An 18,974-nucleotide genomic window follows, 5' to 3' on the forward strand; every position below is an offset into this window, starting at 1 on the left:
CAAAATAAAACCATTACCGGTACCAAAAAAGAAGAAGATTTATTCATAACACACGGGAAAAGACCTAGGGAAACTGAGTTAACGCTAAAAACTGAAAAAAATCCTGAAAACCATCAATTTCACACCTGAGCCTCAACTCTCACGTCCCAGTACCAAACAACTCATGGACTGGTACCGGTCCGTGGCCCGGGGATTGGGGACTGCTGCCTGAAATTATTTTGTAATAAATTTCTTCTTGAACGTGCTAAATGATAAGTAGTGTGGAAGGGTTTTGGAGTCATTCTAAATATATCAGATGTCAAAGTGAATCAAGAACACCATCAGCTGTTCTTGTGTGTTTAATTGTTGATATTCTCCATTAATGTAGCCTCATGTTGAAATTTTCAGTGCACAGAGCACAAATGATGTCTGACCTTTCATGCTGTGCAGTACCCTGCCTTGCCTGCTGTGGCCAGGGGTGCTGTCTGGGGAACGATGGGGGGGCCTGGCTACTGCGACTGCAATACCCACTGGAGGCTGTCGAACTTCCCCCTCTCCTGCTTCCCCTGCCTCCTTTCCACCTCTGTCACTTTTCTGCCCCTCGTTAGCGGAGCTTCGGCGAGGAGGGAGTGACTGTTTGGGAGGGTCCTGCTGGGAGGTGCTGCTTTTAGCTCCTCCTCTGTCTCCCTTCTCTGATCTGTCTCCACCCTGCTCGAGGCAGCCTAGACCTCCAAAGGGGCTCCTCTGTGGCAGAAGCAAAGGCTGCTGGGAGCTGTAGTTCATTAGGTTCTTCATGGCACTGCCTTCACTGTCGGCAGATGAGGAGGACAGAGGTGGAGGCAGTTGCGAATGTAGCTGGTTGGGATCATTGTGTGGAGCTTTGTTGCTCAGCCCTTTTACTTCACCTTTACCAACCGAACCTTTTCTCTGGTCCTCTTGGTGGTCCCCTCGTGCCCCCCATGAAAGTGCTGTCTGAGTTCCGTCTTTCCCCCTGTCTTCTGCACACGCTCCGTGGCTACTGTGCTGTTGGTGCCTTATCCTTGCAACCTTTTGTCCCTCCCTTGAAGGTGTTGCTCCCGGTCCAATCTTCCCATCAGAAACTGAGTGGGAACAGTCCCCCAAGGGAGAAGTGCTAGCATCGGGGCAATTTTTTGATAAGCCCTGTTCACCTGACTTTTTCTCCTGGGCATCTGCCGGAAGCGAGGGTCGGTAAACGTCGTCCACAACCTCAACATCTCTGAAGGACGAAGAAGTTTCAAGGCTGCAAGACCTCAGTTCTGACTGAGAATTGACGTTGGAGCCTTGTTTGTGGAAGTGTTGCGTCTGCATACTCCAGTCAGGAGGTTTGTCAGCCTTGCCGTATCCCAGCTGCTGCTGGTATTGCTGCGATTTTTCCTTCTTCTGGCAGCTACTAAGTTGACTAAGGTGATGAGAGAAACTTTCATGAGATCCTTCTCCACTTTTATCATCTGCCTTTCTCCCACCTCCTCCTGCTCCACGACAGTCTGGAGTGCCCAGGTCCCCCAATGGCCCCACTGAGGGCACATAAGTCGGGCCAATGACCTTTGCCTCCCTGCCAGGTGTGGATACTGGATCTTTGGAGGGCGTAAGTGTGAGAGGAGCGGGAGAGCAGTAAAACTCAGGATGAGGATGATGATGGGCATGGTGTAACCACCCTCCCGCAACCGTGGATCCCATATGCAAGGCATGAGGAGGTGGTGGCGGCGGAGGAGGGGGAGGCATAGAGTAGGAAGCCACTGAGTGGGGAGTTGGAGATGCCAAGATTGCTGTCGCTGCAGCTGTCCCCCGTCTCATACATTCAGATGAGGAAGTCGAGGATTCGCTGATCCTCATCTCTCCATTTATAGGTCCATCTTTTGAGCACCTTCTGCTGCCTCCAGATAGAGGTCTACCCGCACCACCACCGCAGCTACTTAGTGCTCCCGCCTTTCCTCGAGAGCCAGCCTCTGCCCCCGAGCCAATGGACAATTTGCAGGCACTCATATGTTTCACTCCCTGACTGCCCGAGTCACTGTCTCTGTACTCTTTATACCGCTCTGCAGCATGTCTGTGGTCTTCCTCCCTTCCCTGGAGGTTGAGGTGAGGAAGAAGGGCGGGGTGGGGGAAAGCTTGTTGGTGGTGGCCAGACGGAGTGGTAGCAGGGCTCATTTGATGAAGATGGTGATGACTAAGTTTGTCTTTGCTCTCCTGGTGCCTCTCCTTGCTGCTCGATCGCTCCTTTTCCTTTGACACAGACGAAATGCTTTTCTCGCCAATATCCTTGGTGCTCTTGCCACCAACTCCCCCGCTGTCTGTCTCCCGACTGCAAGAGCCAAGTGGGTGTCCCGAAGCGGTCCTGGACAATGGAGGAAGGCTGTGACTGGTGGAGAGAAGAGGTGGCTGAGGAGGAAGGCCTCTCAGGTAGAAGTGATCTAAAAGCACAAGATATAGAGGATAAAATAGATCTTTAGGGTTGAAAATGTGTTCCTACAATGATTTCTGCATAAAAGAGACAAGAAACTGCCATGTTGAATAACTGGACTCTGAGTGTCTAGGTGTTCTTATTCCTGTGGTGATGCTGATTAAGCATTTTAGGGATGCCCTGTATATAAAAAGCTATTTTTTTATGAACACACACACACACACACACACACACACACACACCTACCTTTTTGAGTTTCATAGAAGCGGTGCTGTCCATAGAGGCTGTTGCTATGGTGATCCAGGGGACTCATGGGGAGAAAAGGAGACGCTAGACTTCCTGAATAGCTGGGGTACCCTGTCAGTGGGAGGCAGAGCACGAAAGAATTGATGTTTCTTTGCAGCGTTGACATTCAGCAGCCCTCTAAACAAACAGTTTATCTCTACAATCTATCATGGAACGGGGCCATTTTGGAAAATGCAGGAAAAAAAAAACATGTCCAGTTAGTGCTACTTTCACCATAAATGCACTTTCGCACAAACATGCCAGATGAGTTGACATTATTTACAGTGGACAAAGTGGTGACAAAAACCACAGCCGACAGCTACTGCCAAGTGTTTGCAGCATTTTACTGGGTGGAATTTGCTCTTTCTCCCAAACCCAAGACAAACATTATGAAGCATTTGAACAGCCCACCCCCTCTTTAAAACACACACTCGCACACAGACACACAGACACACAGACACACACACACACGGGGTCCTCCCATGAGGTCAGTGGGAGGTAAATGGTCGTTTCACTCTGTTCCTCGTCTTCAAGGACGTTGAACTGCATCGTGGGATAGAGGAGGTCTTGGAGGTTGTGTTGATAGGGGGGTGGCTGGATGCATTGATGGGTGAACAGCACTGTGGGTGTGTGTATATGGTTGGGGAAGGGTGTTATTGGAGGGGAGAAACAAAAGAAAACACACAAAAATAACCACAATCCCATATAGGTACATGAACGCGCGCGCACACACACCATACAAGAGGTGCACGTCTCAGCACTGTGGAGAGAAAAATGGCTTGGGATTGTTTGCGTATGCGTGTGTGTTCTCCAGCAGCTGGTTTCATGCCCCACAGAGTGTCCTTGCCGGCCTGTTAATTGGCAGCCGTTAAAAGTTTAACGGCGGTGGCCAAAGTAAACAGCACTCCATAAAAACTCATCCTACGCATTCCACAGTCACACTGCAAAACCACCAACACCCCCTCACTGCTTCCAGCATGTGTGTGTGTGTGTGTGTGTCAGGAGGAGGGGGCTTTCTGTGTTCACGCTGCAGTGTAAATGCACAAATGTGTCATACCCGTGTGTGTATGTGTGTGCCTGTGTGTGTGTGTTTGCGTGTGTGTGATTACTCTGACTGGTTAACAACCAGTGAATCTAAATGGCAACAATTAGCCAAAAGGCTCTATCAGCCATCTAAGGGCAATCCCCCGGGTAATGACGAGTGATAAAACTCAGGAGGGGTGGGAGGGATGAGAAACAAGAGCGAAGGGAATAAAGACAGCAGAGGGGCAGAGTGGCAAAAAATTAGATGAGGAATAAAAAGCAAGAGGAAAGGAAAAAAGGGAGGGAGGAAAGGTGAGCAACTGAATGAACAGGGAGACAAAAAAAAGACACCAGACAAACAGAGCTGTCGATATGAAAAGCCCCCCAATCTGGTGCTGCTGTGAGGCGTATGGTGAGAGGAGAGGGGAATGTGTGTGTGTGGGGTGGGGGGGGTGGGGGGGTGTCAAAGGGAAGTGGAGGACTTATAGATGGTGAAGATGAGAGGACGTGGAAGGGGAAGTAAGGAGATGAGCTTGTGAGAAATGACAGAAAAAAACAAGGATAGATGTGGAGAGGAGAAAACAAGCGCACAAGGGGCTATAATAGTGTCTGTGTGTATTGGTGTGGGTGTGAGGTAATATGTCTCATCTGTGACTTTATGTGTGTCAGTTTTGTGTGTGTGTGTGTGTGTGTGTGTGTGTGTGTGTGTGTGTGTGTGTGTGTGTGTGTGTGTGTGTGTGTGTGTGTGTGTATCGGCCAGGTTTCTTCTCTCCGTGCTGGCTACGCTCCACTCTCTGGACTCCGGCCAGCTGGCAGACCGCCTACCGGAGCTCCCTGGCTTGAATTCTTAAAAACAATCATTTGTAGTGTGTGTGCGCGTGTTTGTGCATGTGGGTGCGTGCACTCCTGCGTAAGTGTGTGTGCTCAAACATCAAAGCTGAGCCACACACACACACAAAATACGTCTGATACGCACACACATTCTTAGCCTCCTTTCACTGCTGCTCCGTTCAGGTCCTGCCTCTGACTCTTTCTATGAATCTGAACTAAGACAGAAGCTCACACGGGGCTCACTTTTAGGGCTCAACTGCAGTCCTTTCGCAGCTAGACGAGCTGAGAGTGAGGCAGTCGTTACAGACAAAAGTCTTTAGAGGCACCGGGAGAAGTTCCTTAAGGTAAAAACCCAGCTCTTGCGAGTTTGTCTAGTGTTTAAAACATAAACTCAGGGCAGAGTGGAGAAGTGTACCACCAGCGTGAGTGACAGGCGGCATGTTTGTCCAAATTAAATTTCGGTGTTTGTACACTTGGTCGCCAGCAGGGTGTGACAAGGAAGGGAAGGGGATGTTTTTTGCTTTGCCGAGCTTGCTTTCTTTACTCTCCTGGTTCAGAGTGATTAAAGGTAAGGGTTAGAGGCAATTAAAGTGACAAATGTATGAGCTTGCTATTGTTTGCTCAAGTAGTTAGTGGCATCACTGGCAGGTAAAGTGAGTCAGAGGAGGCCTTTTTTTTTTTTTTTTTTTTTACAGTAGGCGTTTTGACTTGTCTTGGCAGGAATAGTGCAGGTGTACTACATACACAATGGGCTTTGAAATCCATGACTCAGCAACGACAAGATCAGGATAGTAGAACAGCCATACCCGAATGGTACACAGTCTATTGTTTTCATTAAATGCACGTGCTAAAAGTGTTCAAATGCAGTGAAAAAATTATAATTGCATGTGTCAGATAGCTGGTTAAATGTCACTGCTTTTTATGATATCGACATCAGCACCGGCTGTTTGTTTAATTCATCTGCAGTGGTGTGAGGGGACATCACTGTGTGTGTTACTGTTTACCAGCGATCAGTTAGTGAAAAGGTAGTGAAACGTGAAATCCTGATTCTGGCCGTTTTCAGTCAGTTAAGAAACGCAGCCTGTGGCGGAAACTGTCTTTCTGTTGAAGTTATCTCTTTGACCCATCTCACTGTCAAAAAGAGAAATCCTCGCTCTTTCTGTCTCGTTTTCTCTCTCTGTCTGTCTCTCTCTCACACACACACACACACACACACACACACACACACACACACACACACACACACACACACACACACACACACACACACACACACACACAGGAACAGCATGCATACACATACCTGAAAGGGACAGATAACTAAGTCAAGCTCAGTCTTTCACCACAAATGGTTAACAGTCGAAAAGAGGACATGATGCGTGTGGATGCGCACATTTTGTGTGTGTGTGTCTGATCAGGAAGGGGGCCGTTGGAGGTCGGTTAGCCCAGAAGGGGCCCTGAGGGTGGGGCTGCGGTCAGAAGGGGGAGGGGTTGTGGAAAGGGAGAGGATGCTGGAAATGGGGGTGAGTTTCAGTGTGTGATTATGTGTGTTTACCGGGTGTGGGGTCACCCTCCTAAAAGAGAGGAGGGGTGAAAGCCTGAAGAATTTTATTAAATAATTTCTGATTGTAACATTATTTTTACGCTGTGTTGAGGTTTGAGCGTGCATGTGAGGCCTGTTTTATGGGTTGGGGCCAGAGAGAAGGGAAATATTTTGGTTGCTCATCAGTTTTTGACACGGTGCTTGAACATGGTGAACTAGAAAGCAGCCACAAACACAAAACCGCATGCTTGCTATCAAACAGAACAAGAAGTGTGTGTGTGTTTCCATAAGTAGCATCATCTAAGGCATCACTGCTGCACGTGTTTGGCCTTGGCTCAGTGTTGGTTAAACCACTTAATGGCTCCATCACAATCTAATCCCAAACCAAGACCCTGGATTAACCAGAGACCCAAGTTCTCTGCGCTGCTTCCTGTGTGTGCATGTGTGTGTGTGTGTGTGTGTGTGTGTGTGTGTGTGTGTGTGTGTGTGAAACTTACCTTCATGCGAATGTGGGTACCAGATAGGGGAAGCGCTTGAATGGGGTCCAGACCTGAAGGAGGGGGAAGAAGGGGAGGCAGCAGGTCCTGAGGGGTGAGTGGGGTGGGAGGACGGGGACCCGAGGCTGCTAGCCAGGAATGAACCCATGAAGGAGGCACCTGAGGGACACAGAGAGGGCCTGGAGGTTAGAGAAATGATAGGGGAATAAATGGGGGAAGGGGAGTCATGGGGACTCTGCTATGGTGCCAATGAGCACACGCGACTGTAAATCACTTGAGAACGCCTTTGATTTTACCTTGTGCAAAGAAAGAGATGTAGTTTGTTGCAGACATATTAATATCACTGACTACTGCTGAGAAAAATAATAATAACACTCATTTTTGACCTGCCCAGGAGAAATTAATCCCCTCAGGCTACATTCGCACTGCAGATGGAAGTCCTCCAATTTTGATTATTTTTTCCTCTTACCATGTGACACACAGATCTTTTTTTTTTTCTTTAAAACTACAATCACTAAAAACCTTCAGGAATTCCATTTTGATCTTCATGGGTATAGAATGGGGGTCTCAGGCATGAATGTGACATTAAACTATTTTTTTTAATCAAAGATGATACCTTTAACCTTAGATGATTTTCATTACTTTGATGCCAGGTCTTAGCCAGAATTAGCATCAAATGACAAACCGAGACAGCTGAACTACTCGGGCCACCGGGAGGCAATTTTAGCTGTTATTCTTCAAATAGCTATCATGTAGCAGAGTGAAAGACGAGATATAAAATAAAAGATTGCAAGGTTGAAGTGGTGTTGTGCCTAATTCCCACTGGTGGAGAGAATTTTTAAAAAGCGTTAACGCCTAACACAAGTGACTGTGAAGCCCCACTTACTGAATTTAAGCTGACCTTGCATGAAAAACCAGCCCCCTGATGTGACACCTAAACATTTTCTTACCCCCTAAATCTTTTACTCAAATACAAACCCCGAGAGTTGAGCCCTGCAAACTGTGTTAATATTACTTCTGATCTTTTTTAGCCCAAAGTGCTAAATATATACATTTAATTACAACACGAACACAAACATACATGCTAAAGTCTCTACAAAATATGCAAATAAAGGCACCACAATAACCATGGCTTGTAGTGCGGTCTGACTTCTTATCTCACCACGTATGATTGGGGTAAAATAATCACACAACTGTGTGAATGTATTAATTTATTTACGCCTGTTCCTATTATGCCAAAGCTTTTTTTTGGTGTAGATGTGCATCACGTGGTCAACATAGAAGATGTGGTAATGTAGCGTTTCCACTGGTTGTTCCTGTGTGAATCAGAACCATAGGCTGCAAATAGAAAGTGGACTTAGCCGCTGGTGAGTGAAGTACAGTGAGAAATATTGACGCATTCTCTTGTTCTTCTGAGATCAGATCTGACAAACGAGGTGGGATGCGACTGAGAAACCAAAGGACGTTGCACGTTCATTGCATAAAGACAGGTCAAGCATAAGACAGCCACCCTAAAGCACATGCTGCTTTGTCCTCCTTTCTGACTCTAAGAGGGGACATAATTTACAAACCGCACATTGCGTTGTATTCAGTAAAACTTAAAACTAGCAACCAAGATCATAAACTCATCCACAAAGTGTGTACTAAGTTAAGAGATCACGTGAGCAGCAAATTCATATTCTCATGAACTTCTATACAGTCAACTCCTGGTGGCCATTAGAAGCAAGCTAGTTTGAGGCACTTAGGTTAGCTTGTAGCTTAGCTTAAATTTTTAGCTAAGCTACATTCACCACTTGTGATCAGAACAAGCACCATTCAAGTACAAACATGAACGAGAATTTTAAGATATAACATTTAAAAAAAACTGGTTAGCTGACTCGAATCATCGTGAGGTGGTGTTATATGTGCTAGCATAAACAAATTAACCTCGCAATTACCTGAGCCTTCCCCTGTTGAATAGCTGCCTACAAGCTAAGGCATAATTCCATCTTTGCCACGTGTGTGCACTGCTGACGTAACGTGAGAATCCCGTTATCATGTACTGAGCTGTAAGTCGACGGTTGGCAACGAGTCCAGCATAGAATCAGTGTTAAAGGGATAAAGTGGCGGGATAGAAGTCATTAGGTAGTTACAAGTAAAACACCGGTTTGCAAAAACTGCTGAAATGACATGTCGCCGACTCACTGCAACTCCTCGCAGAAAAATCGAACAAAGATGCAAATCCAACTTCCCAAGAGATTCCTAAACTCAAGTTTCCTACACTAGTAAAAGAATCAACAAGAGACAAACCAGAGGTACAGTATTTATAGAACTCGATCTCATGTCTTAGCACGAGTCTGCTCTTGCGGTCACATATTTGGTCGGCTGGGCCTGCTCTGCACCTTCAAAAGATTTGATCATTCATAAACCATCACACGGGGTCACAACCAAGTTCAGCTCTTGCACGGAACTGAGTGCAAGTCTAATCTCATGCTGTAACAGTTTCGGCAAACTGAGCAAGAAGACTCAGTTCAGTTTGGCTCATCAGCATGCTCTCATTTAGTGGAACAAACTGAACAGTTGTAGGGGAAGGAGGAAACAAATCCACAGGGAATCAGGTAATTAGTCACGGGATTGAGAGAGAGAGAAAAAGAGAGGGCGAGAGAGAGGTGGTGGGTTGGGTCGTTACTCATAAACGCTGCGTCGCATCAGAGGCAATTACCACAACAGTCCACATCTGAGTCACACACACACACACACACACACAGGAACACACGCGTACAGTACCTTCACCTCAACGACGTCCCGATGCCCTAACAACCACAACCACAAGTGCCTTTAGCTGTCTGCCAATCTGTCTCTGACACACACACACATATGCAAGAGGGAGGGTATTGGGATAAGTCAAGAGCAAGATGGGGTAGCAGCGAGTATTAAAAGACAAATCTGTGTGTGTGTGTGTGTGTGTGTGTGTGTGTGTGTGTGTGTGTGTGTGTGTGTGTGTGTATTTATACAGCTGGATCCCAAGCATCAGAACACACACGCACACACACACAGTGATCAAGACAAACACACACACAAGCCAGAATATTTAAAAGTCGAAATCTTTCCATCTTTTGCTTTTGATATCCGCAGCCTCTGTAGTCATAATAAATTTGTAGGAAACGAAAAAGACACTCGAGACTTTCATTTTCCATCTTCCCCTATTCTCTTCCCCCCTCCTCTCGCGCACGCTCTCCTCTCTCACAGCAGATCGTTGCAGTGTTTTCTTTTTCTCCCCCCCACCCCTCCTCCCTCCAAATCCTCTCTTGTACAAATGTAGATCAGCGGCCTTTTCAGCCAGTCATAATAAAACACAGCTCGTGTAAGGCTGCTCTCAAGGCCCCTGGCAATGCAGACTCTCGCACAAACGTATACTGACACTGACACGTCAAATACACACTGATGCACACATAACGCTACCTGTATCAAGTCTAGTGCAACAGACGATAGAAAAGAAAGACAACTTTCACATGAGCAATGGGGTTTTTAAAAAGAAACACAAATCTTGGCCACAAAATAAAATTGCATTGAATGAAAAAGAAGCTTAGGCGACTATTTCAAATAGTAGTGCTGTGATTTAAGTTTAGCAATGTAAATACTTTGCATTCCTTCCTGACTTTCTTCCCACAGCTGTTCTTTAATGTCTAACCCCTATCAGATCTCTGCCCTTCCCCCATCTCTCCATCTTTTTTCCATTTACTCATTACTTTCATTTTTCTCGTCTTTTCCCCCCTTTTTCCCTTTTCCTGTCACCTGACTCCTGACCCTCTCTGTCTGTTTTCTGTTGGTTGAGTTGAGGAGAAAATCATATTTGCCCACTCTGTCTCTCTGGCCTGCTGATATGGAAAATCATCTCAGAGGCCAGCCACTAACATAAACCTCATTTCTGTCCCTGTTTCTCTTTTCTCCTCCCCTTCTTCCTCTCCTCCTGGCCTGCGTTTCCGCCTTTGTTTTATCCTGATCCACACATTCCCTTTCCATCTGTCACCGCTGCATCCACTTGGAGTTTCCCCTTTTTTCTCAACAGAAACACCAATAGACAAATGCAAATATGCTGAATTAGCCTCAGCCGATGAAGGAGCGTAGACGCTACTCATCAGTGCTTTTAATCTTCTGATCAGCTGCAAATATCCATTTATTCAAATATTCATTGTGACCCCCAGTGATACTAGGATTGTATACCACCTATCTCTGTGTTTGCATGTGTTATTTGCCACATATAGAAGTCCCCAACCAAGTAGATAGCTACATGAAGTCTCCATGGCAGTAATTAAAGTAGAAAAACATATTCGTATCCCTCCCATTTTTTTCCGAGTTGGCATTGTAACTTGGAAAAGTGTATAAACACACAGCCAGCGAATCCTCCGATGTTGACAATCCAAAGTAATAAAAATCAGCTTCGATTCACAGTAATACAGGCAGCTGTACTTACAGTGAGCAAAATCTGCTTCAGTTTATTCATGATTGACTGTAATGTGATTTGCTGAGGGGAAAATCCACTCAAAAACACTTAAACACTGTTTTAGAAAAAAAGGGGCTGGATATGCGCCTTACTTTTCTGGGCAGGTTTTTGTGGCTTGGCATATTTCTGGTATTCTCGTGGATAACATGGGGCCCAAAAAATTAAATTACACACACACACACACACACACACACACACACACACACACACACACACACACACACACACACACACACACACACACAAATATATATATATAAACATAAAGAATGACAGAAACGGAACTTAAAAATGAGAACACAGTTGCTAGTGAGAGTGATCGTATGGGCCTATTTAAGGGGGGGAACCTTTAAACGCTACCAAGAGGAATGTAATGAAAATGCCCTTTTTTTTCGGAAATAAAAAAGGTGAACTCGTGACTGCTTTAATCAAGGATCAACCAATCAGGCCTACTTAAAAACCTTGGCAGTCATGTTTAGAAACAATAACATCATAGAGCCTTTCATGGAGAATTCCAAAGCAAGTGTCTGATGAAGGAATGCGGCCAAAACATCAAGGTTATTTTCTCTTTTTTACGTTATAAAAAGATCTGCTTTGGCATTTGTTAAACCAATTAAGTTACACTATATGCAATATAATGTGTCAATTCAGCTGAAAATGCTTAAAAGTGAGAAAAGATATAACTCTGCAGCCTCTTTTGTGTGCTTCGGCAGCTACTGAAGAGCGCTTGATGAAGTTTACTGTGAAAAAAGCAACAAAAAAAGCATGAAACAGGACAGAACATTCCAAGATTTCTCACTCTTCGAAAGAGGAAGAAGAGGGAGATGAAGAAGAGAAGCGAGAGAGGGGAAGAGGAAGGTAGATTTGTTGCAAGTGGTTAAGAAAAAAAAAGTCCTGTGGTAAAAGAAGCAAACACAGATAAAGTGATGGAGGTATATTCTTTGTTGCATCTCACTGAATGGACTGCTGGTGATCGATACATGCACACACACACACACACCTGGAAGGATGATGAGTTAAATCAATCTCCATCCGATGGAAGATCAATAGCCTCTTGTGTTGTATCGTCACATTTGCCAATTAACAAAAGCCTCTGTGCTCCCACTGATATACTGAACTCTCTCCTACATGCACATCTACACACACACATACTGTCACTCGCAGAAAGAACTCGAGAGTCTGAAACTGCACTCTGTGTGTGTCTGTTTGTGTGTGTGTGTGTGCGCGCGTGTGTCAGAGGTTCTGACTCTCGTTAGCTTGGCTGTTACGCTTATTGCCGTACACTTGGCAACCTCTCGTCAGTCCGACCCTTTCATAAGCCTCCAACCACCAAGGGCCCTGGCACTGAGCCTTCAGTCTGTGTGTGTGCATGTGCATGTGTGTGTATATCTAAGTGTGTGTGTGTCTGTGTGTCTAGGGCCAGGAGTCAAGCCAGACCTTTTTGATCTGTTTTGACACCACGGAATTGCACAAGTGACAGGGCTACTCAAACAAGGCATTCGCGGAAGGCGCTTAGACACACACACACACACACACACACACACACATACACATACACGCACACACGCACACAGGTCCATAAAAGCATTATGGTACTGGGGTCACAAACACATTCAATGTGTGAGTAAGCGCCCAAGCGGTGCTTACAAAGAATATGTTCAGGGGAGAAAAGGAGTTCTTTTGCTCGACTAGATCCAGATAGCATTTTCCTTCTGCTCTATCTTATTATTCATCAACGATTCCTCTTGACTCATTCATGTTAGAGAGAGTAGGGTGTGCAAGCAAAGCATGGCATGTCGCCTGGGACGAGCAGCTGCACTGAATCACATTACGTAGGGAAGAAGAGAAAGGACAGAGGAAGAGAAAGGGAAAGAGAGAGAGAAAGAGTGGAGGGGAAAAATGAGATGAAAGAGCTACAAATGAGAGATTTCCCTGTGAGGCGTATAAATCAGCAGACTATGAACAGCACTGCTCAAAGCCTGACTCCCAGGCTGCGGACTAGAGCCTCGCCATCCACGCACACGCACGCACAGACACACACACACACACACACACACACACACGTGGATACACACACGTTCTCTCCGCTACCATCTTTGAACATTCACTGCTGTAGCAACATTCCTATCTCACAGCACCTACACGTGTGTACTTAAACATCCAACAACAGCAAGTATCCTAAAAGAAAAAGCACCGAATCTGCTGGCTGTTGCTCCATGAAGATTAAATGAAATCAAAAGCTGGAAGAATTAAATGAAAAATGAGAAGAAAACGTTGCACCTTGCCTACCCCACCCCGGCTCCAGCCCCCACACACGCACATACACACACATGCACACACTCTGGAGTTGTTCCGATTTTTCCATTGGCGAACATAGTCCACAAACGCACCGCTAAACTTTGAGAAAAGAGGAAAATGTTCCTGCTTTTGACCACAGACTTTCTGGACGCCACACACCCACCCACCCGCGGCTGCAGGAAGGACCATATATGGCTTCGAAGAACAGGAACTCACAACGGGAGAGATTCTTAGGAAGCAGGGTGGATGGGGAGGGTTTGGCGGCGGGGCTGTCAGAGTAAGTTTTTCCAGGTTTTACCAAGGAAAACATGGGAATTTGGAGAACAGGGGTCATATGAGACTGGTCTGCTGCCTGGGTCAGAATGAAACACAAATGGTATGTGCAGGCACATGCAGACATACACTAATCAAAAGCATAAGGTTGCTGATATTTCAGGGAAGCCCGCGGTGAGGGTCAATAATGCAATTCCGCATGTGTGCGTGCGCGCGCGTGTACAGGGATGTGTATGTAGCACCAACCCACCCCCAACTCCCCACAGTTACCACCACAGTGGTTTTGCAGCTCTGGTATAGAGTGAAGAAGCCTGTTCTGGAAGATTTGGTCGTCATCCAGTCTGACATGCCCGTGCCACGCCTCTGTGGTCCATTCAGCCTCCAGCCACAGCAAACACACACACACATTCACATACACAGGCTATAATGATTCGAAGCTGCATGGACCTGTGTGCGGATTAAATACACCTGGGGGTCAAGACGCCAGGAAGAGTGAGTCTAACAGAAAACACAGCACCGTGAGCTGAGAGCAGAGTGTGTTTCTTCGTATCAAGTCATATCCAATCATGCGATCTGCTGAAGTTAAGACACAATTAAATTCTGACACCTAGCGCTTTATACTCACTCCTTATAAAACACATTAAGACGCTGCCCTTAATAAACACTTGTGGTTTGGTGCCGCAGCCCTATTACTTATCAACAGTAATTTATGATTACAAATATGATTGAAACCCAACCTTAAGTAAACAATGTGTCAAAGCTGTGCGAGGCAACAGGTCAGTATTTAGATTGTATTAGATCCTCTGAAGCACTCAGTATTGTACATTAACAATGCATCCTATGCGGCTTGTAGATGAAAGGGGAGGCTCAAAACTCCCCTTTTAGCCTCTTTGCGCTTATTGTTTTGGCTGTTTAGTATACCTTTATTTATATATAAGGACAAATAATGAGCTGCTGATGAGAGCAGAGCATTTCTTTTGCAGAAAAATATATTTATATATATATTTAGTTTATCGACTTAACATTTTTAGGAAGCCAGATACACACATGACTCCACGTGCAAGCTTTTATTGCTTAATATCTTCCAGAGGATGTGTAAATAACCCTGATTGTGGTATCTACACTTGCTTGTGATCATTAAAGAATTCATAATATACCACAGCTCTGTCCCCAATCAAAAAAAGAAATTTCTAATTTACAGGAAATACTAGCAAGTGTGATCTAAAATCAGTAACAAAATCTTACTTCAAAGTATACAGCTGGTTTTAAATGTGGAAAAAAAATACTTAAGAGAAGGAAAAGCTTCTAGTTATTTTAAGTGATGTAGAAATAAATGTAAGCCATGTCAAATACTCTTCCTTTTATCTTAGGCTGAAGTTAAGACTTGAATCTATTTATGTTACTATGAAGGTTACAGATCGCAGCCTGAGATTTGTAGCAGGAGTGCAGCACAATCCCGCTTCATCTAAAGTTAGCACAGACTCCAGTGGAAACAAACACACCTACGCAGCAGAAGCGAAGCAGGAGGACGGCTGCAGAGGGGAAGACAGCATCCTTTAACCAGCAGACCCAGATTTAACCACATCCATGTCAGCAAGCATCCACCCTACTGAAGTGTCCTTTGGCGAGACACTGAATCCCTACCTGCTACCGCCAGTGCTTTGACTGACCCTAAAGTCAGATCTTGCCAGCAGCCCAGAAAAAGGTGAATTTCCCAGCAGGGATCAAGTATCACATTATTTTTTGAAATATGCTACTTGCAAGCCATCTGCAGAGCTCTCCTCAGTCCTACACCACTGAGACTCATATCCCAGTATCACTGGAGGAAATGTGTCTGCGCAACTATGTGTGTGTGTGTGTGTGTGTGTGTGTGTGTGTGTGTGTGTGTGTGTGTGTGTGTGTGTGTGTGTGTGTGTGTGTGTGTGTGTGTGTGTGTGTTCGACTCTGGTGTGCCGTATCACCCTCCATCATCATGAGTTGAGGGGTTGTGGTTCCTAGAGAAGCACTTTACTTAAATTAGACCCTCAACGACTCGACGTGCAGGTGTCATTGTGTGTATATGTGCATGTGCGTACGCTCGTGTCTGCAAAGTATACTGAATGAATGCACGCATGTGTGTGTGTGGGCGTCAGAAAGTCAGTGTGTGTTTGTGTGTGAGAGAGGGAGAGAGGAGACTGAATGCCGAGAGAGGAGCGGGATCAGCAGACGGCAAATGCGAGGGAGAGAGAGGGAGAGAGACAACAAGATAGGAAGAGGAGAGGATGGGGCGAGCGAGAAGGGTGGGAGTCTGCGAGGGAGAGAGTGAGCGACACAGAGAGAGAGAGAAAGCAGGTGAGAATAACCCAGTCTGACCTTATTTCAGCACGGCTTTTCCATTCTTTATATTCCCTCATTGCTGTAATATTTACACAGGAATAAAAGATTATTAGAGCGATCCACAGAGAAGAAATGAAGAGGAAGAGGGGGAGGGGGGAAATATAAACATTAAGGAAAGATGAAGACACTCATGAAGGTAGAAAAAAACCAAAGGGAAGAAACCTCAGATTAGAGAGTCTATTGATTATTATTGTCATCAATTAGGTTGCCAGATTTTTTTGATTTGTCTCGTACTGTGGGAAAACTGTTTTGTTTGCTTTCTCCAACCAGCAGCCAAAACCTTCAAGCTTCAAATTTAATTGGTAATGCAAAAAGAAGCAGAAAATCCTTACGTGCCAATATTTGGCATTTGCTTAAAAACGATTCAGATATTTAAAAACGAAAAATCCTTATCAAGAGTCCAATCACTTCAGCTTTCATATGTTATTTATGAACGTATCACAGACAAATCTCTAAAAATAACAATAACCAATAAAGATCCCCAACGTCAGGAAAAACACGCTTGAAATGTTATGAGATTAAAATGTACACAGATTTAAAGTGCACTTTTTAAATGTGTCTCTCCACAACAGCAAATAATAACTCGCAGATGTGCAGATTAAATGAATAACATCTGCCCATCAATCATCAACATTTTAATGAAACACAGAGCTGAAAGAGTTCAAGTCTTAATTTGTTAATTGTAAAACAAAAATGTCAAATTTATTAGGTTACATTTCACCCTAAATTTGGACTTTATTCTGTCTTACCTGATCTTAAATGACATACCTTAAGGTTTTAGACTACCATGGATTTTTCTGATAATCTACAATGAAACTGATAGTTAGATCTGAAAAAATACTGTTATTTATTGTTCTGGGATAATGTAGACATGCCTATTGCTGTTCACCCAAATAATGCAGTTTTGTTCAGGTATAATTTGCAACAAATCTGTGAATAATAAAAACCTTTTTTTATGATTTGCTTGTTTGTTTTAAGAAAAAAACTGAATATGCAGAAGAGAGAGTACAGGTATGACATCCAGGAAATAATCATCCCACTGGGATTATTAACCAGGAATCCAATGCTCAGGGGGGTGCATGTTCAGTTGGGATGTCCCCTGAGCACTCGGCTATTGGATTGCTCCAATTAATTATTTCTTAGCTGTTATACATGGAATTTTGAGGGGGTTTTTTTAGCAATACTTGGGTTTTTTCCTAGACCAGACTGGACCTTTGAGAATGACAGAGCATCACTGTGCATAGTGTTAAGGTGATGAATTGATGTTACCTTGTTTTGACAGAAATGCCTATAACGCTTTAGTAAAAGGAAACCAAATGAACAATGCTGTTTTTAAAAGAATAATAATAATTAAAAAAAAATGCTCATTTTGCTAAATTGTTTTTAAGATGGTGCAAAAAAAATCCTCTTTGCAAGAAAACACTGAATAATTTCTCACATCACAATAAAAAAAGAAAAAGATAAATCCAGGCTATAAGCCATGTCGTGTCTTCAGCGCTTCACTGTTTCCCTGAATGCCCAAAACTGCACAGACTTAAAAGAAGAATTTTCACACCAAACTCAACGTCACATTGCATGTTGAGAAATCCCCTATCAGAAAAAAAGGTAAACATCCTGGCATAACTGCAGCCTTCCGAGCAGCAAAATAAATCAGTATGCCACAACTGAAAAGAAAACACAGGGCTGCTTCTTTGTTCTCACGCTTTCTTTTATATATATAAAAATATATAGAAATATGTAGGATTATACTATTTAAGATATATGTCTTATTTCTAATTTTTCTTTTCTGCCCTTCTGAACAGAATTGTATTGAGTATTTTGTAGTCTAGCTTTGGATGCAACGTTAATATCTGTTCCACTAACGTTTATTTGATTTGAAAAAAGACAGAGCCTGCACAAGTTAAGCAAAATGATAAAACGCAGCGAGGCCAGCACTGGGAGCTTCTGAGAAAGCAACACATTCATACAGACGCGTACACATGGAGAGCAAAAAAGCAAAAAAAGAGAAAAAAAAGCCATACGTATGTGAGCATCCGCACACAAAGAAGTCCTTGTATTATGCATGCATGCATGCTTCCAAACATTACAAAAACACACATCAAAACGACCGGAAAAGACAGTAGGTGGTTATTAAAGAGACAAGAGAGAAAAACAGAGAGAAAGAGAAGAGACACTTTACCGGCAATCAAAGATGCAGAGGAGAGGAGACAGGAAGAGAAGGAGAGGGAAGTGGAGGTAGAGAGAGAGAAACGTGCAAAAAAAAAGGGAAGAAAAGGGGAAAAAAAGGGAGAGCTTGCTTTTAATCAGCCTGGATCCAAAATTTAGACAGGCACACACAGAGGCACGAGCAGTCCCTGTAGGATTAGGGCCTTGGCACTGTGTGTGTGTGTGTGTGTGTGTGTGTGTGTGTGTGTGTGTGTGTGTGTGTGTGTGTGTACTGTGCACGTCCCACGAGACTGATTAGCCATGAATGACTGATGACGGATCTTTTTTTCCCTCCTCCTTGCTCTCTCTCACTCTTGTTTTCTTTCTCACTACTCTCAGCTCGGGCAAGAGCATGGGAGAGGATACTCCCTCTCCCATCACACACACACACACACACACACACACACACACACACACACACACACACACACACAAAGCTGCACACAGCTCCATGTATATTCAACAAAGGCTCCTGAATATACTTAATGCTTTCATGTGTGTCACTGTGTAACGATCCATGCTGTTCCACACAGCTGCTTCTCTCTTTTTCTTACTCTCTTCCTCCTTCACAATCATGCACACACACACACACACACAAATATGTACCTATTTCCTGTTTAGGAGCACATTAGCTGTATTTCACACCAAATACTAAATCTGCTCAATCTGTATGACAGCAGCAGTTTGACTCTTGAAAAACACTGAAGGGTCCTGCATTCAGGCGGCAGGCCGACCGCTCTGCCTCCTTTAACCTCACCT

At 44.4% G+C, this 18,974-nt stretch overlaps 1 protein-coding gene across 3 annotated transcripts in view; it reads right to left on the minus strand.

The window, feature by feature from the left end:
* bahcc1b (BAH domain and coiled-coil containing 1b) overlaps positions 1-18,974 on the minus strand; it is a 63,242-nt gene that overhangs the window by 24,519 nt on the left and 19,749 nt on the right. For all 3 annotated transcript variants that reach the window (XM_086303124.1, XM_086303123.1, XM_086303121.1), the window contains 3 exons: positions 6,581-6,739; positions 2,648-2,758; positions 414-2,411 (listed from right to left, as the gene is read on the minus strand). In XM_086303124.1, coding sequence (XP_086159250.1) covers positions 414-2,411; positions 2,648-2,758; positions 6,581-6,739 — 2,268 coding nt within the window. The remainder of the gene's footprint in view (positions 1-413; positions 2,412-2,647; positions 2,759-6,580; positions 6,740-18,974) is intronic.

This window comes from Aulonocara sp. 'chitande type north' Nkhata Bay, linkage group LG8 (genome assembly GCF_057382095.1).
Source record: "Aulonocara sp. 'chitande type north' Nkhata Bay isolate Kocher_YH1m ecotype deep benthic linkage group LG8, A_spYH_male_GT1.1, whole genome shotgun sequence".
In the NCBI taxonomy this organism is placed as follows: Eukaryota; Metazoa; Chordata; class Actinopteri; order Cichliformes; family Cichlidae; genus Aulonocara; species Aulonocara sp. 'chitande type north' Nkhata Bay.